Raw genomic sequence first — 27,529 nt, forward strand, 5'->3', positions numbered from 1 at the left:
ACATTAAAGTGATGCTGGGTTACTAGCCAAATTATTCCTATATATGACTGCACCTGCACAATGGGAGCTTTATTTGATCTGGTGTGACTAATATTTAAAAAAGATACAAACAGCCAGTCGTCTCACTGAAGGTCTCATTTATTTAATAATATGTAATTCATTAATCAATATATAATTAATTAATATAAAATTAACTGTATAACTGCTTATTTGTCACTGTTTGCATCCATTCATTCAGGTTCATGGCAGTTTTAACTTTATACAAATAATTAGATTTTATACCTTATGTTGCTTTTGTATGCTGTTTCATTTATTTATAGTAATATTACTTGATCAAAGCTTTTCTAACACTGCACTCTATTAAATGAATAATAAAAGCTGGGAACATTTGTGCTGATATCTTATCAGGTTTAATATTGGTATGGATTAATTCTCAAAGCTGTAATAATGCGTATCGGAAATGAAAAAGTTGTGTCAGGATCCACCTGATGACAACAATAACGTATTTAACAGAATCCACACCATATTTCACTGGAATGTCAAGGTCAGGCAACTATTAAAAAACATTTTCGCAGAACATAGACTGAGGGCTCTGAGTCCTCAAAAGAGGAAGAAAAGCAGACAATCACCTCTGCTTCCTCTACTTCCCCAATTCCCTACATATAGCAATCCTCACCATGCATCCCCTCTGTTGTGACAGCAGACAGTTGTGTACCGGCTGTCACTTCGTATTGAAATGTCTTTTTTTTTGTCTCTTTGAATCGTCATCCTCCTCATATTTATTTTGGTCAGTTTGGTCTGTTAGTAAGAGCCATGTTTTCTTTTAAAAAATACAGGGAAAGAGAGAAGAAAAGACCAAATTGTACTTGTCTGGTCAACAACACACAATTGATCAGTTTTGTGTTGTTTTGTCTTATTGGCTCCATGCCAACCTTGTAAGTAGATTGACAGTTTCACCAATTTCATGCCCTGTATGCTTCACTAATACTACAGTACATGACACCACAACTCCCATAATGCTCTGCTGATGGGTCAGTAAAGACCTGGTTCCTTTGTTGATGTTCCTTAACAATCCTTTTAAAAATAACCTAAAGTCCGGAAACTAACTGCATTCTAAATGCAGCTCTGTTTGTTTAGTCTGTGCATCTGTGACCAAAGAGCATAAAAAGATCTTTTTTTTTTATTATTCAGCCCAGTGTAGGAGTTCATCCCAGCAGCAGATCAATAATGTTACTAAATAACAAATTTAGTCTTTTTTTGTATTAAGAAGGCTTTATTTATGAATTTGTCTCTACTACAAATAAAAAATCTTAAGTTGAAAACAAAGTTGTTTTGTTTGTTTGGCATCTTTAAGGTGGAGAGCAAACATTCAGAAAATTATTATCTTTAAAACAAGTTTTTTGTTTTTGTTGCTTGGAGCTGAAACATTTTTGGACCTTAGAAATAGAAAGCACGCAAAAAAGTTCAAACATCATCAGCAAATAGCATAATGTTCAAATTTTGAATTTACTTTTTATTTATTTTTGCTCTACAAAAGTTCTTGAATGCTTAATTCATGCTGGAAAGGTAAAAAAAACTGTTTATAGTAGAGTTTTTTTTTTGTTTTGCATATTTAACTGGAAAAAAGAGGAGAGTTGCCTTGAATAGCAGCAAAAAATGTGCAAAAATGTCTGCACACCTCTGATTTACATGGATACATGCAAACGTTAAGCTTCTGGAATATCCTTCTCAAAGCATCAACCTCAACTTCATAGAAAACACAGAAAGCATTTCCTAAAAGTTTGGACTGTCAGGAAACCGACCCATTTCTTGACCCAATTCTGCTAAGGACATATTGATGGAAAAAGAGGTGGAAGCTGGTTCTGATGGAAATTTTCAGTGACACTGTGTTGCGTCTCACCCCTGCAGGTCCATGTGGGAACCTCCCATCAGGAGCAGAGAGTTGTGGGATACCTCACATGCACGCACCTCCACGCCATAGAAGGTACAGTAGATGCTTGTTGGTTCTGATTGTCTCCTATCCATGTCTGCCTCCACGTTGGGAAATTTAGATGAACGAGTGCAACAAAACCCTCTATCTGCTGTTCCCATGGCGACTGCCTCACGCTGGTTTAGGCGTCACAGACCTATTTAAAGCCTCCGGTCAATGCCACACTCATTTTTAACCAAAGACGCAACCCTCTCTCTATTGCTATTCTGGGCTTCACCTACGCTTATTGCATGTCTAAATATAGCAGAATCAGGGCTGCTTCTAAAGATAAACCAAACATAAATTCCCTTTAAAGTGAGAGGGGTTTTAGATGGGTTAGGTAGTCAGAGAAAAGGAGGAAAAAACAGGAGGGAGACCCGACAGCTGAATCTTTTCTGCCAACAGGGAAGTAAACAGGGGGACTGAATATATAACTGAACATGCACTAAAATTAATAATATAGTATCTGACAGCAGGTTCAGTGAGTTTTAAGGTGAGCAGCAGAAGTTTGTGTGTTTTCTTCGACACACCTGAGAGCTTCTTAGAATGGTACTTGTGAAAAAACATGAATTTCTAAAACTTCTCCTGACTTATTTTTATTTTTCCTTCCCCTGCCTCAATTTATCAATTGTAACCCCATAATGCAAGACTATTTTTTCTTTACCATACTAACTTTCTTTTCTATTATTACCCTATTAAGAATTTACACATTCTGTTGAAATAATTTTTTCATGCTATATAAAATGATTGTACATACATGTTTGTTTGAATATTGTGTTTTTTGTTATTAATTTTATATTTTCTATCTGTCACTAGGGTTAAGGTTAGGGTGGGGTTACCCTAGTTCAGTTTGTTGGTGGGCATTGTATAAATAATTGCGTTTTTTCTATACCAATAGCATGTTAAATTTTGTTACACAGTGAAATACAGAAACAGACTGGTGAACTTTAAAGGATCGTTTTTTTTTTTTTTTTTTAAGGATATTGTAGTGTATTTTATTGTGATATATGATTTACTGTAGGTGACATTTTTATTGGTTCAACTGTTGATAACTTTGGGGTGCAGAAACTTTCTCTAAGCCAGATTGGGGCCCAGCAAGAAGAAATTAAGAACCAATGTTTGAATCAAATTTTTATTTGCCAGAACTTTTTTTTTTTTTTCAGAATGTGTTTAATCTAACTGATTAAGAATTGGTGAGATTTGAAAAATAGATAATCGGAGGTTATACCTTTACAATCTATTAGTGTTGCGCCTATGCACTTTCTTGGCCCCAATACCAATACCCGATACCTGGCTGTGTAGTATTGGCCGATACCGATACCATACCAACACCATCTGTTTGAAATGAATGTGTAAAATAATTGCCATCATGGCTTTGTGAAGAAGGAAAAAGACTAATGCAAAGTGAATCCAGCAGAACTTTTTATTGCCTACCTGGAATGGGTGACAATAGTTGAATAACATTTTGGCTCTCAAAATGGTATTGGTGCCATATTTGTCGATACTCGCCGATACTGATACCACCATTTTAGTGCAGTATCGGGGCCCCGCCCAATACTGGTATCGGTATTGGTGCAACACTACAGTCTATATCAGTCTGTAGATGCTAAAGTTATTGAGGAAGTCCCCCACAGCAAACAGCTCTAATGACAAAAGGTTATCTTTTTGGAATAAAAAAATATATATATTTTTCTCCTAAATCACAATTACTTAACATTTGTCATAGAAAATTCTATTAAAAGCAGTAAATGTTAGTAAAGTAAAGATTTATTAATGCATTTCAAATTATGCTGTTAATATATTCATTGGCAGAACAATAATCATAAAGCTGGTGCGTGGTTTGTATTGTCTAATTGATTTTTGTACATTTTTGGGGGCGTTTTGGCAAATTCTTTACATCGTTTTTGCACATACACCTCTTAAATCCCTTGTCTGCAGTTAAATCCTCATAGGACTGATCACAGAATATACATAAACATTTTGTACAATTAATAAAGTAGTTTCCCAGCTATCTTGGGACTTCTCTTATACTGATTTGACAAAAGACTCTGTGTCGCACCTGCATATGTAATGTGTCTGCTTTGAGGATCTATATAAGGAATCATGACAGGAGTCAAATTCAGGTAATTAGGCTTCTGATCTAGGATGCAGGATGTTAACCTAGAAGCAAGTACAAACAGTGAGAGCGGCTGTCATTTTAAGAAAAATGCACTTTCCTTTCCTAAACAGGCAATATTTGAATAGTGAATTTCTATATTTTTTATGTTTATTCACAAAAAAACAAGTTGAGCAAAAAACGTAATTTTCGGGGAAAAAAATAAAATAAAATTGCAGCAGGTGAACTGTTTCTACCAGCTATGCCCATAGGAGGATTATGGCCACTTAAAATAAATATATCAATTGATAAAAAGGAAGAACTTTGAGTTTTTCTCTGAATTCTGACTTTATTGCAGAAAGGCATCTAAATACAACTGGGAAAAATCAGCTTCAATGACAGAGATGTCGGTGTTACAGGAAATTAACCAAATTTCTGGAAGAATGTGTTGGATATTTCTTACTTTTTATGTGATTGGGCGACCCAACCAATTTGGTTATGGCAGTTAACTACCAGCTTTAGACATTAAACCAGCTGCCTTCTTTTATTCACCTTCTACTTGTCCATAAATAAAATGGTTATTTGGAGGGAAAAAGGTCTTATTTCTAATATTAATATCAGAATCCAAAGGAAAAGTAGGTAAAGATTAAAAAAATTTAGTCAGAAATATGAGCAACAAATCAGAAACTTTTCTTTTTGGAATTTTTCTCAGTGGCTTGTATTATCTAGTGTAGATTTAATTATTCATTTTTTTTCAGTAGACATAATATGAAGGAATATGAACTTCTTAGAGTGACCCAGCCAAAGTCTTTTAATATAACAGATACATCTCTGGTGGAAATATCCGGGTGATGGCAAGGAGGAAATTCAAATATTTGCCAAGATCTCACAACCAAAGTAAAATACCAGAGAAAACTTTTAGAAAAATCTGGTCAGCAAATACAAAAAGGTTTTTGTTCCCTTAAAACAACCTATCTGTTCTTCTGTCTGTCTCATTTTCTATCAAAAGCAATTTTCTTGGTTGACTGGAAATAATTGAAACTCTAAATCACTGAGGATGGAATTCATTTTGAACATAACTTTAGGTGTTGACACATTTCCAGTTCATCCACTGAAATAAGCAGCTGTTCGAGCCTCAATGATTCATAGGGAGGAGTCCACCTCCTCAACATTTCTTTGAAATTTAGAAAATAAATGATTGACTAAAAAAAAGATTATCAAGGGCACGTTGAATGGAAACAAAAATCTCTTTAAAAGAAACAAAACTTGTTAATCTAAAGAAGGGGTGATTCAGGAGGCGGCTCACACTGTTTGCAGCCCTCTGAATGATTTTTCTACACAAGGCTATACATCAACAGCATTACAGGTTCTGGTCGACTAGCACGTTAAATCAATGCAAATGGGACACAGACAAACATTTTTAAGTCTACTTTTTTTCTCACCTAAAAAAGACACAGAATAAGTAATCTGAAGCAGACTGCTGTGACTTTCTGCCTTTTTTGGATTTGGACTGATTGATTTTGTCAGACAGACCTAATCTGGATTTAAAAGAAGCCATCAGTTCCATTAAAGATCCAATGAAGCACAATGAGCTAATTTCATTACATTTAGATGTTTTGCCTACAGAACCTGATGGCAACTCAAGAATGAGCAGCAGCTTTTCATCAGCCTTTAAACCTTGAGAAAAAAAGCAGATTTTTTTCACTCACAAGAGCAAAAGTCATAATTCTGACTTCTAAATTTTTTATTCCATTCGATTTTTTTCTGTTCAAACACATACCAAACAAATTTACAGCAAACACACCTCCACATTCCTCACTTTCATCCATTTTTTTAGTACATTTTGATAAAACGCACACACATAAGGGTTTCAGATGGAGCCGAGCTGCAGGCCAGAGTAATCCAAGCCAAAGCCACCTACTCACCCTCCAGTATCTTGACACGTCTTTGTTTCTCACACCTTCCACTATTCATCTGTTCTCTCGAATGCTCTCCACCTCCCCCTCTGCTCCCCTCTTCTCCATCTCTAACAGCAGTTCATAAGATTTACTGCTAGCAGTGAACAGATGCAGCAGACTTCAGTACTGAGGAGCAAACCTATAAAAACTCTAACTCCTTTATTACGTAGGAACATTAAAAAAAACTAAAGCATTTAAGAGCTTCTGGATGAGCTTGTTTTAGCTACAAGTGGATAAACAAACTGTGACGTATCTTTGTGTTTACATCCAGGCGATTCATCGGTCCGATGCGAGCAGCTGGACCTCCTCCTCCAATGGGGGGCCGAGTTTCGGCAATCCTCATCCCAATCCCCAGAAGGAGAGAAGGTGCTGGAGGACCTGGTGGCCTTTGATGTCATCTTGGGAGACCTCAACTTTGATAACTGCTCTTCAGGTATGCAGACCTGTAGGCCATGAACCAAGATATCGCTGGTTTGTTGTTCAGTCCTGTAATTATTACATTATAGCATATGAAGTGTTATTCCAGGCGGCTTCATGTTATGGATTTCAGCTTCGGTGCCATTTAAACCCAGGCTATGGCTTAATAAATTTGATCATTACAACAATTTTGTTTTTTGTTGAGCTTACATCCCAGAAATTAACATCAATTGCTATCTGCCATCTTCAATTATTTCTATAGATATTTATTCAGATCAGTTGTGCTTACTGATAATGGAACATTTCACCATCAACCATCGGGCCAAGCTGTACTCACTTGTCACACTTGATCCTTTTTTTCAAATGTAAAGCCCTTGCATAGCTCAGCACTTTAACTGTTTATGTTATAATGACAGATATTAAAGCCGGGCGTACACTGTGCGATTTTTTCAATCGTAGCTACTGCTCACACTGTTCGACTAAACCCCGCGGTTTTAGTCGAACAGTGTGAGCTCACAGCTCACGATGTAAGTGCAGCACAACGCTTTCATGCGATCTATCTGCTCACACTGTACGACTAAAAAAACCATGTCGGACTCAGCTCTGCAGTGATATGGAGCTGCTCTGACTCGTCTATCTGGAAGCCAAACAAATAGAAAAGGAATATGAAGCTCACTAGAGTAAAACGCACTGCCTTGGCAATTTGTACCATTTTGTGCTGAAAGCCCTAAAAAAGAAAAAGGTGGCGACGTAATTGGACAGACATGGCTGAGCAAACGTGGCTACTACGGTCTGCCAATTTGACAGAAATAACTCCATTTTACTCATTGCATCCCTGCCATGCTTCTGTGTTTTCCTCTGAGAGGAAGAAGAAAAAGAAGAGTCCTTGTTTGCGCACAGAGCGATTTGCCCAAGACGGTCGGAAAGAATCAAATATGTTTGATTTTCTCCCGACCTCACGATTCCTGATCGGGAGGTGGTGGTGAGAGGCTGGTGAGATGCACGATCAGGCTGAAAGTTGGCCCAATCGAAAGATTCGCGCACGACTGGAAAATCTCCCTGAAAATTGCCCAGTGTATGCCGGGCTTGAGAGAGACTGCAGTGGCTGCTGCAGCTTCCAGCCTGTTTGTGTCATGTGACGGTCACAGTCGGCTGTACTCACACAGCTTTCGTTGTTATAGAGATACAAAGTTCAGAAGGGAAAAAACAACAAACAAAAAACAAAACAAAAACATTTTAAATAGTTCCTTGTGAAAACAACATCAGCAGAAGCAAGACAGAGGATTTAATAAAAACTTTTTTGCTCATTGATTTCTTATTTTGGTTTTGGTTATTTTTCCTCTGTATACATTATTTTACTCTGACTCTATAATATCAATGAGATGTTTAGAAACAAAAGGTAATGTTCATTTAAACAAGGAGCAACTGACGGTTCAAAAGTTTTGGACAATTAGAGGTTTTGGAAACTCCCTCCTGATGTCACCTTAAAATAAACCCTGCTCTACTCTTTACTGGTCTGAATCTGGACCACATATACTCTTAAACGTGTCCAGTAGAAAATTATTTCTTCCATTTACTCTCAAAAGACTTAAGTAAAGGATTCCCCTTTGCTGCCATCTACTGTTCACTAAAGGTAATAATATTATCATAAAAAGAGCTGCAGGTTTTCTGTGTTTTACAAGGTTTTAATGCTTTTATAAAGTCTGCATTGTCTGTCTACCTTTTGTTCTGTAGAAGACAAGCTGGAGCAGCAGCACACAGTTTTTACTCAGTACAAGGACCCGTGTCGCCTAGGGCCAGGGGAGGACAAACCATGGGCTCTGGGTAAGAACACAACCACACAGCTTTACCCAACATCAACAGTGATTTCCATGACCCCTCAAAGCTTATAAGACACCCTGAATCCCAGGTGTTGCTACACGAAATAGGCTTAGAGCAGAACAGACTGCAATCTGCTTCCTCGGGCTAAATCTGGATATGATTTAAAATACCTCCAGCACAGCAGGGCTGATGCACGGGCATTAGTGACGTAAACATGGGAGGGTTTTGGTTTCGATGTGAAACATTATTTAGGCCAGCTGTATTTCAGGGACAGTGTGGGCAGGACTGAGTGAAAGGGTTGTTGCGAGGAAGGCTTATTTATCTTTTTTTTGTGGCAAGCTGGGAAATAAAACAGATCTGTGCTTCATGTGTAGCTGCTGAGAAAGAGAGCAGAGACATTAAAATTCGATGAAGGTGAGGATTATCCAAAGAAGACATATGTTAACAGTTGAGATGCAGAAAACAGCAACAGGAGGGTCGAATCTTCCAGCTGCAGAGATGTTACAGTTTGCTCATCATGGTCTTATCCTGCAAGGGAGGGTTGACCTAATCAAAATCAGCAAGCTTATGAGACAACTGGATATCTTAGACAAATAAAATAACAATATGCAAGAAACTGTGAAAATTTAAAAGATTGTCTGATTTGATTACACTGTAAATTAAGCATAAAGAAAACACTAGCTAGTTAATATTAAGCAAATAAAATCAAAATGATTGAGCAAACTAATAAAAGCATTAATTTCTAATTAAAACATTATCTGATGACAAGATTAATACCAGATCAAATATTTTATGTGAGGTTTTAATAGTTGCTAAATAAATGAGTTAAACATGAAACCAGTTCTAAGGTAAAGTTTCCACAATAAAAATCAGTCCAGAAAGTGTCTCGTTACTAAGCATCTTAACCCATTTATTCTCAATGTCAGCACATTTACGCAATAATATGTTATGTAATAACTTTGTATTTAATGCCCAAACCCATTGTGGCTGGTGAATTTGTTGTTTAATTCAATTCAATTAAGTTTATAAAGCGCCGATTCACTCGTCATCTCAAAGCACTTTACAGAGACAATTCAACCAGATCATACAGTCAGATTGGTTAAAAGTTTTCTATCTAAGGAAAACCAGTTGATTGCATCGACTCATTGACTCGAATGCAATCTCTCACACTAAGCATGCTTGTAGCGACAGTGGAGAGGAAAAACTCCCTTTTAACAGAAAGAAACCCCCAGCAGAATCAGGCACAGTGTGGGCGGCCATCAGTGGTTCAAGGAGACAAATGCAGACATAAAAAAAGAAGCAGAGATACAAAGGTAACTGTCAACCAGCTCCACAGGCGGCCCCGTCTTGGAAACACACAGTCAGGCAGATGAGCTCGGAGTTAAGATCTGAGTTTATTAAAAAAAAAGCTTTCTGGCTGTATATCACGTTTGTGAACACATGCCCAACTGGCTGTGTGTTACATTAGGACAACAAATGAAAGGGTAAATCAGGCCCAAATCTTGGTCAAACAATAATTCTGCACATATATGTAATAAGTGTACAATACTTTTCATTCAAAATATAAGAATTTATAAAAAAGAAAAAAAATATATTTTCGATTTCCATTTTGGTGTCTCCAAATTTCAGGAAAGCTTACCATATCCAGCCTGTAGCAGTGGAGCTAATGTCCTTTCCTCCAGCCTCCAGTTTCTGGCGTCTTAAAGTTTTCTGTAAACTCAGAGAAAGAACATTGCAGAAAGTCTGTTTTGCAGAGTGTTGTTCTGAGATTACCCACAGCTCCATTTCACTTTGGCATTCAGAAGGTTCTGATTACTGTGGCCTGCCATGCCTTGCATCAATGGTGTCTCTCCAATATGGCCAACTTGGAAGCAATGGCAGAAAAGGATGAGACAAGCATGAAGCAGCTTCTTTTTCCTAAAGTACGGTGGTAGGCAAGACATGTACCTATGGGAGGCCTTGTGATGGTCCTGAATTATTTTAAAGTTGACCAACCAGGACATTTGTTCTCAATGTCCAAAATTAATATCATGTTTATGGCATTATAACCCTTTAATTGTGCATTTCTGCAAATTCTCTTTTAATGGGAATGTCTAAATTTACACCATTGTATACATAAATGTTTACAAATGCAGTATTGTCTTCAAATTAGATTTATTGAAAAAAAAAATCTGAATGAAAAGATTACAAACATTGATTATGTGGTCCTGGATATAGTCATTCAGACTGGGGAAATCGATGCAAACATGTGTTTCTGTGATATGTTATGTTCATATTCAGAAACAAACAGAAAAAAAACACAAGAACAGAAACTGGCTTCTGGTTAAAATGAGGAAACTTGGTTGGAACTACTGTGAAGGAACATGCTTTTTGTGTTCAAGTACGACACAGAGTGTGAAAGATGTCAACATTTATTAGCTCAGGGAAACTACAAAAAAAAATTTCTACAGTCATGGGATAAACAACGTCACTGCAGGATGTTCTTTCTCCTTTTTGTCTTTCCAGTAGTTTCTAAATGTCTCTTTCACATTACTGTAGCCATTTGTTGAGATTTGCTGACATATTTACTCTCGCCTCACATTTTAAGTTTTGAACTTTGAAGTAGGGCAACTTTACGCCATTAGTTGAGCAAAGAGTTTAAGTTGATATTCTAACTTCTACAAAAGCGTTTTTAAACAGGATTTATACTTTAATATACTTTAATAACACTTTAGACACCTCTGTTTATGTCACATACAATAGCTTTAATATAAACTACTCGTAAATGGCACCAAATTGTCTCACATGTAGTACTTTGTATGTGTTAAATATGCATGGACTGTTCATGTAGAGAATTTATAGAGGTTTAATTGGTCTAAAAGACTTTAAGGGTGGCCTTGATGGGAAAAAATGTTGTGATAAAAAATCAGTAATAAGTACTTAGTTCATTAAATTGCCCAATAACTAAAGCATACAAACCATTAAGAAGGGATTAGCTTTTTGGGGATTGAACTACACATTAAACTGTGGTTATGCAGGTGGACAGCAGTAAAAGAAATACATAAGTTGGTAGTAACCTGGTCCGTTGTAATGATGCATGAGATAATTTAGCAAATTGATGGATCTGTCGATTATTTTTTTCAATTAATTGATTAATAATTGGATAGCCGAACATTCCCTAGAGATAAGTTTTTTTAGAGAATTAAACCAGATGAGATTAAAACTTTTCCAGTTGAGGAGTTCTGGTTAGAGCATATTTACAGACGGAAAAAAAAAAAGTATCTTACATGCAAAATGTTTATATATTATTTCACAATTTTGGTATAATAACGACTCTAAGTGAGTTGCTCAGTTAGCTAAAGGCATGTTTTTGAGTCTATATACTCCAGTTATCGATTAATCGATTTCTAAATTAGTTGACAATTATTTGAATAAGCAATTAATTACAATTAATCCAAATAATTGTTTCAGCCCTACATAAGATAATGACCGATATATAATTGTAATACTTTGTTTCCTAAAATCAAGGATAAATGGAAGAGAAGTAGTTCAAACTGAGACAAGTTCACAGCCTAGACATTCTGACATTTCTTCAGGTGGTGAACTATGAGCACAAGTTAATTTAGTTTCAATGATATGACCTGAACTCAGAATAATAATTGCTGATAAGGGATCCAGAAGGAGCTATTCCTCACTCCAGAGCAGCAACAGTTGCCTCTTTAAGGTCACTGCTTGCGTCTTTGCTTCTTGGCATCCATGTCAGCAAAATTCTGAAACCAAGCAGACCATCAAGAGCATTTTATCAACAACACCTGGCTGCTTCTAGAAACCCAGATGTACATATTTTCCCTCCAACGCTACTGACAGTCTTTAAAACCTTTTTTCCATTGACTGAGTATCAGCACTCTCTCAAATGAGCTGCAAACAACTTCCACTCTGTGTAGAAGAGTGTTCCTGCCTGCAATCTCACTCCTCTTTATTCCAGTTATCGGAAGATCTGCTGTTAGAGTGAAAAACTGCTGTCTGCACATCAAACACCCACTTTTCATTAAAGCTCTGAGCACTCATGAACTGACTGGAATCTCTCTTCATATGGAGTTGTTTCCACTGCATTATCTAGCCGAACAGCCTGACATTATTAGAATCATTTTTGGGTGCTCGTCTCTCCTCTCACCATCACATCTCTCCACTGTACGGCAGAATATTGGGGTCTGATGGTTTTGAAGGCATATATTGACCCTTTAAAATGCATCCTCTCTTGTAAAGCTGTGCTTTTAGAAAAGCTATTCTGGAGGTAAAACGTTGAACTTCGTAGAGAGGGGCAGATTGTAAAGCATGCTTCAGATTGATAAAGAGGATGCTGGGATGGTTTTTTGTTATGCAACTACGGTGGAACATATTGCTTTGTCTGTTTCACTATTTGTTGATAGAATTGCTTCAACTCTGACCTGGATTTTAGTTTTGCTGATTCTTTAATTTTCATTTCTAGAAATGCAGATTGGGGGGGTTTTAAAAAAATCTATTTGATTATATACTTCCAATTATTTGGTTAATATTAATCTTTTGTATTAAATAGAAACATTTAATAATATGGGGAGGCTTCTTTAACTGTTTGAAGTTTAGTTTTTTTACCATATTGAACCAAACTACATTTATTTATACAGGAGTTTAAAATGGCATATGGCTGCCCTTAATTACCATTATGCCCAACATAAAGGTAATTAAAAACAAAATATTAAGATGGCTCGATAACATCGGAATAAAGAGTAAAATCACTGTGTGAGCTGAGCTAAAGGAACGAGATGGAAACAGGGTGGACGATGGTTGGACAAAGATACTAAAAGCAAATGAAGGGAGTTTAGCTATGCTTCCTTCACCAAACCATACAGATCTGATTGCTAATTGGTTCAAAATGTCTTATAACAAATATAACAGTCTAATCAGTGGCTTTTTAAAACTGTTAATTTGGATCAACTTTTTTTTTTTTATGCCAAAACCCATAAATGTTTTAATTAAATATTTCAAGAAAAAGATACACCCTTAAGTGTCTGGATTTGTTACAGCTGATTTTATATCATCTGCTTTTAGGTCATGTCTTTTATTTTTTAATCAATATTTTAATCTTTGCAGAGTCTGGTTCAGGTACATAGTATCAGTTGACTTGTTTGATGCATTTAAAACATAACTCTGTATTGCATCCCTATTATTTGTGTGTCATTTTGGTGGTTTCAGTTCTGTAACATTAATAGTCCTTTCAGTCATAAGAAGCATGTTGTTAAAGTTAACTATTACCTTAAACCTAAATCTGCCAGGGACTTGAATAACTTGGGGTTTGAATGTGCATTGGAAGATTGCCTGTAAACTTAAGAACCTGCAAAAAGAAGTGATTGCATTTTGAAATTTGAAATGTGTATCAACCTTGCAAAGGTTGAACCTGGATTAGAGAGACGTGTATCTGTATTTATTGAATGGCATATTCTGCAGGCACTCTGTTGGATCCCAGTGGCCTTTATGACGAAGACGTCAGTTCACCCGAAAGTTTACAAAAGTAAGTCTCACATCCATTTTGTAGTCACAGTGTTTGCATGTATTAAACTCTGCTAGCTTGATGCTGGGTCATACAAACTCCTATTATAATCACAAAGTTAATTTTGTGGAAGGAAGTTTTGGTTTAAAAAATATTACTGGGATGTTTTTAAAGTTATTTGTTCCAGGCACAAGTTAACATAATAGATGTTGTAAAAGTCCTCCTGCGAGTCCACTGAGGTGAATTTGTTTTTGTTTTTTTTTGCAGAGTGATGGAGAACGAAGAGGGGAGAAAGGAGTACCTGGTGTTTCCTCCCAGTAAGAATCAGTGTCCTGCCAGCGGTCAGAAGGGGCGGAAAATCCCACTGAAGGGGAATGGCCGCCGGATAGACTACATCCTCTACAGCGACGAGAGCATTCAGCAGGACTGGAAAGTGGTACGTTTAGAACCGATAAGGAATGAGAAAATGTGTCCCTGCATCATATTTATTAGCTTCACTGAACTTCATTCTTGTTCAGAAACTGCCATTTTTGTTACAGTGCTTTTAATTAGCCTTAAAAAACATCATTACACTAGTAGATAAATACATTATTAAACATCTTTTGGAAAGCAAATGTTTGTGATAAGAAGGTGAAAAGAGAAAAACTGCAGCAATGTATTTCCATAAGCGAATTAAAGAATACAGTGTACATTTGAGGACAGTCTCGAGTCTCGGGAAGTAAGATATCAGTTCTAGAATAAAAGCTATCAGATTTCAGAAAAATAAATTTTCTCATAAAAGATGTTGCCAGGCTTCAGGAATAAATCTAAAGTTAATTATAAAAGTTACATCACAATAAAACAGCCAAAACAGCCAAGTTACATCACAATAAAACAGCCAAATGATGAGAAATTCCATTTCTCATCATTTATTGTAGGTGAAAGCAGATTGGTCAAACTGTAACACTAATGGCAGACAGCACAGGGAAAACTGAGATTAAAAATCATATATTACATTTTACAGTTTATAGGAAAGGAATCTTGGATGTCTCTTTCTTTTTGTAGAAAGGGATTGTAAACTTTTAAAATGTGTTAAATGTTTATAGATTTATCACATTTTAAAAAAGGTTGCTGTCAAGCTGAGTGTATTTCTTCCAAATTACACATGAATCTGCTTTGTTTTAGGAGAGACATTAAGCAGTTCTGTTTTCTGCATATTCATGATATATTAACCATGTTTCAGTCATTTTGCTTCAGCTTGTTTCATTTATTTTTCAGGAAGGCAATTATACTTTTTTGTTGTAATTTTATAGCTTTTAAGTTAAGCTTTTTCTGCTAGCTTACAACTTTTTCAAAAAAAATGCTACTTTTTCTAGTTTACTATTGCCTTTTCTAACATGGAAAGTATTTAAAGATCAGTGTCTCTATAGTCATATAGCAGATGTCTGTTCACACTGAACCTGATTCTGCCAGAGGTTTCTTCCTTTTTAAAGGGAGTTTCTCCTCTCCACTGTCACTTCATGCATGATTAGTAGGAGCTATTGCTGTCAAGTCAATGAATCGATACAATCCGCTGGTTTTTCTAAGAAAACTTTTTACCAGTATGACTCTAACCTATTAAATAGTCTCTACATTTAGATGATGTGTTGTGAATTAACGCTATAAAAATAAACTGAATTAAATTGATTTTAACTTGAACCCTTCCTCCCACAGTAGATATACAGTGGGTACGGAAAGACGCCTGACAATAATGAGCAAAGGCACTGAATACTTATCAACAATTGATATTTCAGTATTTCTTTTTTAATGAATTTGCAAAAATGTCTAAATTTTTGTTTTTATCTGTCAAGATGGAATGCTGAGTGTACATTAATGAGAAATAAAAGGAACTTTATTGATATTAGCAAATGGCTGCAATGAAACAAAGAGTGGAAAATTTAAAGGGGTCTGAATTCTTTCCGTACAACCTGTATGTGAGGTCTACAGAAGATTTATGCTAGATATGGAATAACTACAACCAACTAGAAAGTCCTGCAGCTCCTTAAATGCTGCTGTCAGTCTCCCTTACCAGTTTCACTTTTTGTCAGTTTTGGAGAGATTGTGCCAATATTCTGCCTTTGAATAATAAAATCATTCTAAAGTAACCTTATTTGCTCTTACATAAATGATGCAAATGTGAACATGTGAGAAAAATCCAACACTTTAATATTAATCAGATTATCTTCTGCTGATGGTCGATGTAAACCCATGAGTTGTGGGCTGTGTACGCTTATATAGCTATATGTTTGCAGCTTTTTAATGATAATTTTGACTCAAAAAGAAGTTTTTTTTTAGTAGATCCAATTTCTTAGCTCATTCTCTGCCATTGCAAATGGGGCCTGTGCTCTTGATTAATCATGAAGTTTTAAAATGACATAAAAAGAATCTATAATAATAAAAAAAAAAATACAAATAATGTAAAACTGCATCTATCCAAATGCAGAAGCAGAATGAAAGTTAACTGAGTATACGTGGGACTAAGATCAATTAACGATGCTATTAATGCTCGACATGTTGCAAAGTCTTCTGATTTTGACTGACAAACTGAAATAAATGAACACTAAAAGTTACTAATACAGTAGTTTTCTTATAGATTAAAATCATTGTGAACAAAATCCTCTATATCCTCAAACCAAATGTCAGCAAAGATGCAGCTCAAACATGTTTTTTCTGCTGTGCTATAATCATGACTGATGCACCACAACACAAGCATCTTTAGAAGGAAATGCAATTAGTATCAACTGGCAGCAGTTACTTGTCAATGTGGTTTAATGCATATTGGATATATATAAAGCGCATTATGTAAAACCCGTACAAGCGAACAAGCCATTTTCTATCAGGCTTCATAGAGCATTAGTGTCTGCATGTGGTTCACTCACAACAAAACCTTCATTGAATCAAACATGAAGGCTTTGACTGAATCCAGAGACCAGAAAAATGAAACAAAGCAGCACAACCTGGAAACCACATAAAGACAGTAGAACCTCTACTGCATCGCTGTCGATCAGAAAACCAAAACACAACATTTACATCAGAACATCTCTATCTCTGCTTTCAGCCTGTTTGCTTTCAAACTGCAGCCACATGTCACAACCTTGTGGCAGGATAACGTTTTGTGTTTTCAATCTAAGATCATCAGAAAAAAATATCAATTATCTTTCGTAGTTGAGGATCTACTTGGATACCATACCTTATCAACTTTATTTATGAAGCACCTGTCTACACCGGCAGGATGAAAGTGCTGTACATTTTACATTATACATATTAATATACAGACACAATAAAACAAAGTGAAACCTCTCAGATTGTGCCAAAAGCCAAAGAAAAAAGATGGGTCTTAAGAAGATACTTTAAAACAGCGAGTGGAGAGTCCTGTCTTATGCCCAAAGGAATAGAATAGAATAGAATAGAATAGAATAGAATAGAATAGAATAGAAAATTCCTTTATTGTTAAATTCTGGTGTTTACAGCAGCAAAATATTATAGAAAAAAAATGGTCATTTAACTATGGACCTTAGAAAAAGTATAAGAATAACATAATAGTACTCGTACTTGTACTCGTCGTCTCCCGCTTTATCCGGAACCGGGTCTCGGGGGCAGCAGACTGAGCAGAGACTCCCAGACTTCCCTCTCCGCAGACACCTCCTCCAGCTCTGTTGGGGGAAGCCCTAGGCGCTCCCAGGCCAGCCGAGAGACATAGTCTCTCCAGCTTGTCCTGGGTCGTCCCCTGGGCCTCCTCCCAGTGGGACGTGCCTGGAACACCTCCCGAGGAAGGCGTCCAGGGGACATCCGAAGAAGATGTCCGAGCCACCTCAACTGACTCCTCTCGATGTGGAGGAGAACCGGCTCTACACTGAGCCTCTCCCGAATGACCGAGCTCCTCACCCTATCTCTAAGGGAGAGCCCAGCCACCCTGCGGAGAAAGCTCATTTCAGCCGCTTGTATCCGGGATCTCGTTCTTTCGGTCATGATCCAGATTTCATGACCATAGGTGAGGGTAGGAACGTAGACCGACCGGTAAATTGAGAGCTTTGCCTTTTCGCTCAGCTCTCTCTTCACCACGACAGACCGGCCCCTCCTTGAACCGCCACCTTAACGTGGTGGAGGGGTTTCAGTGCCTGGGTGATCCCAGAGGCTATGTTGTCGGGGGCTAAATGCCCCTGGAAGGGTCTCCCAAGGCAAACAGGCTCTGGGTGACAGGTCAGACGAAGAGCGGTTCAAAAACCCTTATGACGAGGACTAAAACGAGGCACGTGACGTCGCCCGGTACGGCGGAGCCGGGACCCCACCCTGGAGCCAGGCCTGGGGTTGGGGTTCGTCGGCGAGTGCCTGGTGGTCGGGTTCTTCCTTGCGGGACCCGGCCGGGCCCAGCCCGAAGGAGCGACGCGAGGCCATCCCCCAGTGGGCCCACCACCTGCAGGGGGAACCATGAGGGACCGGTGCCAAGGGGATTGGGCGGCAGCCAGAGGCGGAGACCTCGGCGATCTGATCCGCGGGCGCTTAAACTGGCTCTGGGGATCTGATCTAACATAATAGTGAAGAGTTAAAAAGCAACAAATAAAATACAGTACTGTAAAGTGTTTTAACAATATAAATACTGCACCTGGAGAATAAATATACAGCTATGGACATTTTTACAGTAATGGATGTTTGAAAAATATCAGCAACATCAGAGATGTGCAAAATGACAGCAGCATGTTATTTAACTGATTAAGACAGAAACTGTGCAAAATCAGCATGAATGTAACATCTTATTAAAGTTGTTGGGAACAGTGGTGGTTATAAAGTCTTCCAGCTGCTGGGAGGAAGGATCTGTGATAACGCTCCCTGGTGCATTTAGGGTGCAGCAGTCTGTCACTGAAGGAGCTCTCCAGTTCTGCAACAGCTTCCTGCTTGGGATGTGAAACATTATCCAATAGAGATGTTAATTTAGTTAGGTCAGTGTGTTTTTCTACCTCCTGCACTGAGTCCAGAGAGCATCCAATCACAGAGCTGGCCTTCCTGATCAGCTTATCCAGCCGTTTTCTCTCAGCTACAGATAAGCCAGTGCTCCAACAGACAGCTCCATAGAAGATGGCTAATGCCACAACAGATTCATAGAGGGTATGTAGGAGTGCCTAGCCTCGTGAGACCATTCTGACCTCCTGAGCTTTCAAGATTTCACTCATTAATCAGTCTGGAGACTCTCCGTTGAAGAAAATTTGGAGCCGTTCACCAAACGAACGTCCAATCAGCGTTGGCTTTGAGGCGGGTTGAGGTGTGACGCAACGAGAAGTGCGACAGTTCAGTCTAAAGATCATGGCGGCTGCAGCCGATGAAACTAGCGTTAGAGTGGCTATCGAGCAAGTTTTATTGGAACTACAGAGTATTTCTTCACTGAAAGAAGAGCAAAACACTGCTCTGGAGGCTTTTCTCAGAGGAAAAGATGTTTTTGCTCTTCTCCCGACAGGTTTCGGCAAGAGTAGCCTGGCTGTTAGTACGTCATATGCTTCGTTAATCTGATTGGTTTATTTGGCCCATCTATCACCAACATAGGCCAATCAGCTAACCAGTATTTTCGCCCCTTCCCAAAATTACTTCAACCGAAGGTTTCGAGATGGATATGCGGAGCAAATCCATCTGGAGGAGTCAGGTTAAGGAGTGCCACCTGCACTCTGACCTCAGTGTTGTGAGTCCAGTTTGTTATTCAGGCCAACACCTAGGTACTTATAAGAGTGCATTATTTCAATGTTCATTAAGATAGCATGGCCCCCTCTTTGTCCTGGGCACCTTAGAAGCAACTGATCAGCTGACCTTAGGGAACAGGAGGGTGTGTAAGAATGTAACAGCTCAGACAGATAGAGAGGGGCAAGGTCATTTAGAGCTTTAAAAATAAATAAAAGGATTTTAAAATGAATCCTAAACTCTACTGGCAACCAGTGTAAGGAAGCTAAAATAGGGGAAATACGGTCAAATTATCATGTACATGTTAAATGACATGCAGCAGCATTTTGTACCCTCTGAAGCTGGGAATTAAATAAATCATTTACTCCTATATAACGTGTATTACAGTAATCCAGCCATTTGAACACTAATGCACAAATCACTGTTTCAAAATGCTTTCTGGTAAGAAAAGGGTTTACTTTGGCTAACTGCCTTAAGTGGAAACAAATAGATTTTACAACTTAGGACAACATAGATTTTACAACTTAGACTTACGACCAGCATCTATCTTGACCCTTGTATTTGTAACAACCGGCTTGACATACTGGGCCAAAGAGCCAAGATTGGTCAGGGAATCTACTGTGGATTTGCCAAAAATCACTACCTCTGTCTTATCTTCATTAAGTTTCAATAAATTTAGAGCCACCCAGGCCTTCAACTCTTCCAGACATACAGAGAACCAAGAGAGGTGAATGTGTTTTAAAAGATAAAGTACCGGTAAAGATAAATGTTATTCATTTGCTTCTATGTTAAATCATTTGTGGTTTAAGCCTTCCTAAGTTTTATTAGTGGAGATTTGATCCTTGTTTAAAGATGAAATATAACAACAGTCTCATTGGAAAGGACCTCATGGGGTTAAAATATTCCCACTTCTTTAGTACAGAGATTTTTTTCCCCCTGTGGTTTAAACACATCAACACCATCATTGATGAAAGTAGATCGGAGAGGAAGGGAGCTGACTGAGCTTTCTAATTGCCTCATCCGTCCTTAATGTGCATTTAATTTTTCCAAAGTATCCACAATGACCTTCACTGAAAAATAAGCTTCAATTGGATCACTGGAGCAGCAGAAAATTATGCTCCTAAAGTTTCTTATGGAAAACAAGTGCAAATGAGCCAAACAAATGTAGGAGTTTAGTGTTGGGCCGACGTGGGCTGTAGAACACATCTTAAACAGAACTGAAACTCATCAGTTTTATTTCCGTTAGGCTTTTGTGATGTTAGAGTGACAATGTACACTATGTCTACATATTAAGTGTGTAGAAAAATAATCTACAGTTCTTGCAAAGAAAACTCTAGAAAGGCTGGTCTGTATTTGTGTTCAGTCTCCTATACCCTGACTAATCTTTATAAAATAAAAAAAGAAGAGAGTAGTTGAAATGTGATGTCTTATGAAAGAGCTTAATGGTTGTGAATACTTCTGCAAAGTGTCACATTTGTCAGTTTAATCACATGTCTAGTTATATAAATAAAGACTTACAAGAGAGAGCAGCTGCGTGAACATAAGGACAAATTTAGAAAGGGGAAAAAACAGATATGTGTTGCTTTTTAACAACTCAAGGGTCCGATTTATATTGACCCAAAACACATTTCTACCTTCCGCTCCGAAGCTTGTGATAACTGATGTTGTGCTAAAAAAGCTTTATTTTGTTTCCCTTTTATGTTTAGTTTATTTATAAGGCAAATTGATGAGGTACTTAAACATGTCATTTGCTGAAAGAGTAATTTACTCATAGGAGTAATTAAAAAAAACTATGTACAAGAAATATGAACATTTTACAATATTAATTTTTACATAATAAAATACTCATTTACGACTGTTTGCCATTTACACTTCATTTTTAATGGGCAACAAATGCCTTTAAATGTAACTGAAATATCAAGACTTTATCTAGCAGCTGAAACTTAATAAAATGACTTGAAAATTGTTTATTATGAACAGAGAACAAGCTTTCCGCTAAACATAGAACAAATTTAAGGCCTCTATTATTTATCAAGAGCAATGAATGCTGTGCAAAGATCTGCAGCTGGCAAGCAGCAGTTTCTTAATAAAAGAAGTCAAAATTTCTTTTACTAAGTGTATTTACCCTTAATTTGAGTATTGAATAAAATGATCTGCCAATAGAAGGATTATATTTACCCTAAAAAAAAAGATAATTAGATATTATGCACTTGAAATAAGAGACTGCAGTTGATTTTTATTAATTTAAATAAAAATTGTCTTGTTCCATGGGCAAAGGGTCTCAGCTCTTCAATTGAAGAAAACATTGACTTATTTAAAAAAAAAAAAATACCCTTTTAGATTTTTTTTTCCCAATTTTGTCTTAGCTCTAATTATTTTATCTTTGGAGTTTCCAGGACTGTCAGCATCTTTAATATCACTGTGTGTATGAATAGAGACAGTATGTATCGTTGGAAAGTACCCTATGAGATCTACATGTCTTTAGGCCAGAGGTTGTTTATTAGTCTTTAGCCAAGTCCCTGGACTTCCAGCTAAAGGAAATAGTCGTGCTAGCAGCCTGGGGATTTGCCCTGTGGCCTGAAAACAACAATGACCTGTCTGAACTTAAAGTGCATCCATCATTTTAACCACATTTGCAGAAGTGAAGCCACAGTGTATATTTTCATATGTATAAAACTTTATCACCACATTTTAATGACTAAAATTATTTTATTTTAACCATATAAGGTGTATAAATGATAGCGAAACTCCTTAAAAATAATTTAATGTATTTGTTTATTATAAAAATAGATTATACGACATTTCTAAATATGGGTCTGTTTTTTCCCCCACAATATGTGGTTTAAAAAGGCTTTGACTGAATAGTGGAAAAGAGTTTTGTGTTGGTTTTCCCACTGCAGGTTCATGGCCTGGCAGGAGATGAACATGGGAATTAACGATGACAAGTGTGTACAGGGGTTTTGTTATCCTCATACAAATACCAAGTGGTGCTGGGCAATAAAATGATTTAGAAGATTTGATAAGAATTTGCACAATTTTCTGGTTTTATTCAAACACGTTTAAACTTTTAAGCCATACTGCTGATGGCATTTAAACATTACTAGGGAAGTACACAGATAGATACTAGGTGGTGCTAGAGAACCTGCACTTTTCCCCTCTGGACAAAAAAGTATTTGAGCCATTGTACCATGTAAATACCATTTATGAATTCAAAAGCCTATTAAACCCAGAGTCTAGATCTTTGTAATTTGGCTCCGCAAGACTTGTAGCATCACCTCATTAGATCCTTGCCCTGGTGAAGAGCAACTAAACAAGTGTATTTACCTCCTTCACCAATCGGCTAGTTAATTGCATAAACGTCTTTAATGGCCTCGGCCAGCTGCCAAGAAAAGGTTTAAAATGCAACTCTTTAATTCAATTAGAAAAAAATTTAATGCTTTTTATAGATGTAACTGTTTATGTGCTGTAATGGTCCCTGTATGGAACATCCATTTGTCCTTTTCTATGACAACTACTGCACACAGGTTACCCTTTGTCTCTTAAACATTTCATTTAAAAGCAAACATAAAGCCAAATGATCACAATTTGTAAAAATACATTTGAATAAGGTTCCATTCATTTCAAGTGGGGCGTGTAGATTAAGCTGCATTTTTAAATTCTGTGTTTATCTACGACTGCAAAAAATTACCTGAAAATCTAAGCATAAAAATATATAAGATGATCTGTCAGTGGAATAAGAGGTTTTAACCTTAAAATAAGATAACCAGATATTATGTACTAGAAATAAGATAATAGATTTGTGTTTTTTAATATTTCACATATAAATCTTCAGTTCATCTGCAATTGTCATATATACCCAATAAACCTAAAGATATTCAGGAATCCTGGAAATAGTTATTTATTTAAGTGACACCAGTTTCGCTTTGGTACCTATGGACTGCAGAAGATCGTTAAAACGTCAGCATTAGGCATGTTTGGCTGTTGGTGTTCCCATGCGACGTATAAGGTGCCCTTTTTTCAAACTGAGCACCTGCCCTATAAAAATGTCTGTGCACACCACTGAACATTACTTTACGGAGGATACAGAACTAGCACTGGAATGATTATTAATTATTGAAATAATCCTCAACTAATCAAATTGAATTGTTACCAAAAGTAATAATGGACATTAAAAGATACCATTTGGTGAAATAATTACCTACTTACAACTTTATTTAAGGCAAAACTTTACAAAACATATAATGAAGGTTCAAAAACTTCATTTTAAGCAAATAAAATTACATGTTTGTAAAATGCATCTGTCTAACATTTTGGCCATTTACAATTTATTCAAAATGCACAAAAAATTTTGTATTTATTATATTTGTTTATTTTAAAATGTTAATGATTTGAAGTAATTTTTTAAGTCAATAGATTAAATTATTATACAATAAGAACGTCTCATCATCACCTTTTTCAGTGTTTTACTGAGTAAAGTCTGAAATGGAGCCTGTTGAGTGTCGAGCAGTGATCATGGGAGACTTTTGATGAAATGAAAGTAACTTATGGTGATGATGCCTATTAAATTAACTTGCAAAGTGTTTTACAAGGTTATATTATGGGACATTATCACTATAAGTTACTTTCATTTGACCAAACACCATTGTGTGACCCTTTCAAATGCAGAACCTCATACTTGACTCAATTTTAACACCAGTAAATCAGAAACCACAATTAGTTCAGAGCTGTAATTTGCTATTTAATCTATAAAGATTTAAAATACTTCACATGCAAAATTTCTGCTCGATCAAACATCTGGAAGTGGGCCAGGGGCATCACCGTACTTATTGAACGCCCCTCGTAACTTAGAAATTAGAATTTTAACTGACAATCATTTTACATTAATATCCAAAATTGTTAATTGCTGGAGAAATAAACCATGTTTTTGTCAATACGATTCAGCTTTAGTGTCAAACAGTCTGAGCGAGGTTAAGATGTATTTACAAACTTAGAATTGTTATTTAAAAGACTTCTATAGAAGAAATATTGATCTTCTGATTGAAATGTGATTTCTCTAGAGTTGCAGCATTCACAGAATATTTATATATAAGGAACAAAACAGGCACCTGGTACAGCGTATTCAAATGCCTCTTTTGCAAAGTGAAATTAGCATTTCCATTTTAAATTGTCTGTATTAATGTGTTTGTCCTTCTCTTGCAGGACATCGAAGAGTTCAGCTTTGTGACACAGCTGGCCGGCCTCACAGACCACCTCTCTGTGGCCATGAGACTGGCTGTTTCCACCGGGGAAGAGGAGCCTTAGATCCACCGCCTGACTTATAGGACTTCTTTCATTTTACTGCCATGGAAGAAGGATTAATTAATTAAATGAAACCAGGAAGTTAAGAGTTTACAGATACAGAGCTGCATGGGGAAAGACTGGAGGGACAGCAAGTGGATGAGTAAATCAGTGGAAGAACGCTTTAAAGAAGAAAGACGAAAGTGAAAAGAGAAAATGCTGACAAGGAGAGATACGCTGGGGGAATTCAGACAGGAAGTCAGAATTTTTATTTTCATCTTCCCGGGTAAATTACCCACAGATTCACACTGAACACTGCGACTTTGAGACTGTTGGCCTTTTCCTCCGACCCTCCTGAGTCCAAAGGGTTTGTTTGGAGTGTTTCATGTAGCCAATGCACACACTTGTTTTATCGGATCTGTCTTAGGACGTAGATAAAGTATGATTCTTATTTTTATGACTCTACCTTCAGGGACAGCTGGATGGTCATTGTTCAGTGTATGAAAGAAGAACATAAAACTGAGGTGAAGCTGCTGACCGGCCTTTACAGTGACCATCTGTGACCTTGTGTTGTGTTTCTTCCTTCCCTGAAAGTTTTCGGTCAGTTTAGCTGTTGGTCGTCTTCTGCGCTGACCCCCCTCACATCATTCCCAAAATCTCAACAAGTGTCTTTTTTTCTTACCAACAAAGCTCACTAAAACAAGAAAAGAAATAAGAGTTTCTATTACAGACGCTCCACTTTTTATAAAATGTATAATGCCTGTTTAATATGAAATTATGTTTCTAAGGGACGGTAAAGGTTGGATTCAATGTGATGCTCTCAGCATGTTCTTTAGATATTATTAGGATGAATTTGAGGAGAGTTTTTTTCTTTTTTTGATAAAGCTCCATTGATGCATGAAGGTTAAAGGTTAACTACACTGTTATAACACCCTGACTTGAGATTGGATGCCTCAAGGTGCATTTTGCCCTGAAACACTCACTGCAGTATACTATTGTGCATGTTGAAAACAAAGAAAGGAGTACAAATGAAGAACGGGAGTTAGATAACAAAAGCACACAACCCCACTTTCTGCAGAAGATAACAGTTTGTAGGAAACCCTAATAGCAATCATCATCATTATGACTGTCCCCAATAGAAAAAGACTTTTTGATTAGTTAGAAATCTGTGAAGCTGCAATGCTTTATTTTCAATTATTTGTCACATAGATTTGTCCGCTCATTAACCACATTTCTATATAGGACAAAGATAACCCTGGTTAACACACACAAAAAAAAAATGTTTTCTAAATTATTGAGTCTATTTATTATAGAAGTGCAACAACTGTATTCAAGTGTTGGAGGTCAAAACAGGTTTATATCCATGTATAGGAGTACTGATCTATTATCTTTAATTTAGACACATTTAAAGGGCTAGAAGCTAAAGCGGCCTGTTATAAATTCAAGGCTTTGACTAGACCCACTATAAAATCATCATTGATCATTGTGTGACCCATTCCGAGGTTGATATCACTCACCATCGGCCCTGTTTTTAATTCAGTGTTTAACATCGATCGGGTTTTATCAGAAGGGGAGGGGACAAATGTTTCAGGTCTTATAATCACAAAATACCCTTTAGCTGGTTAGTCCCTCACTACAGTTCATGACCATTTTCAGGGGAAGGTTTTTACTTTTATTTAAGTCTACTTGTGAATAATTCCAACAGGAAAAGACTCCTAAACTTGAAGGATGAGCTTATGTTTTTTTTTTTTGACACACGCCAGGGAACTTTATGACCTTTAGATTCTTTTCTATAGCTGCCTTTAAACCTGGCAAGAAAACATTACAAATCAAAACGCACGTAGACAAGCCTCCTATCTGATGTTAGGGACAGATTTTAATGATAAATGACACTTATGATAATAACTAAATATGGATAGCGGTCCGTCCCAATTAGTTCTAATCCTCCTCATGCTAAACAATGTTTACAGTCATTTTTAAGCACCAACCTTCTTCTGAGTCACTCCAGGGGAGTCCCCAGACTGTACACTGTTGTAAAACCACACAATTATAGACAGGTTGCAGAACTGTGGCCCCCTGGGTATAACAGCATCTGAATGAGTCAGAAACATACCAGGTGTTGTGTATGATAGTTCTTGTTTTACAGTGAGTCCAGAGGTCACCTGGCAGCTCGGTCACGCTCCGTCTCTTTATGACTCACATATTGTAATAATGAAGAAAATACTATTTTTCTGCGAAATGGTTTGTTTCATATTTTCTGATTCACTAATTGTGTGGTAATGTACAGGTTGTTTTTTTTTCTCTGATCCCCGAAGGGTTCTCTTCATTTCCTTAGAATTGCAGTCTTTAAAAAGGGTGAAAACCTGTTTCTTTCATGATTAGGCTTTTAATGTCAGGAAATCAGAATGCTGCTGCATGTGTTACCACAGTTTAAAATATTTAAACACTTTGATATACAAGAATTGTTTAATGACACATACATTTGAGGCGTCCTGGTTGTGTGGCTGCAAAGCAAATCCATATCATCACCCCTACACCACCGTGCTTGCCAGTTTGTATTAGGGCATTTTTATGGATATGCTTTTTTTTCTCCCTTTTCTCACTACATGCCACCGTGCATTATGGCCAGACGTCTCTAATTTTGTCATCTAAGTCACGCTGCCTTATTTCTTTCAGAAAGAGGACGCTATCTCCTGGTAAGCCACCCAAAAAAGCCACATTTTAGATTTTTACCATCATTTCAATACGTTTAACACGATAACACGAGCTAGCTGGGGGCTGTAAAAGCTGAAGTTTGTGTGAGC

The 27,529-nt window shown here is 37.1% G+C and overlaps 1 protein-coding gene across 1 annotated transcript in view; it reads left to right on the forward strand.

The window, feature by feature from the left end:
* smpd3 (sphingomyelin phosphodiesterase 3) overlaps positions 1–26,751 on the forward strand; it is a 116,860-nt gene extending 90,109 nt beyond the window's left edge. The window contains exons 5-10 of the mRNA XM_038286929.1: positions 1,909–1,984; positions 6,294–6,455; positions 8,174–8,263; positions 13,724–13,787; positions 14,034–14,202; positions 24,648–26,751. Coding sequence (XP_038142857.1) covers positions 1,909–1,984; positions 6,294–6,455; positions 8,174–8,263; positions 13,724–13,787; positions 14,034–14,202; positions 24,648–24,749 — 663 coding nt within the window. The 3' untranslated portion in view covers positions 24,750–26,751. The remainder of the gene's footprint in view (positions 1–1,908; positions 1,985–6,293; positions 6,456–8,173; positions 8,264–13,723; positions 13,788–14,033; positions 14,203–24,647) is intronic.
* The last annotated feature ends 778 nt before the right edge of the window (positions 26,752–27,529 follow it).

Source organism: Cyprinodon tularosa, unplaced genomic scaffold (genome assembly GCF_016077235.1).
Source record: "Cyprinodon tularosa strain WSP-4 unplaced genomic scaffold, ASM1607723v1 ctg232, whole genome shotgun sequence".
NCBI lineage: Eukaryota > Metazoa > Chordata > Actinopteri > Cyprinodontiformes > Cyprinodontidae > Cyprinodon > Cyprinodon tularosa.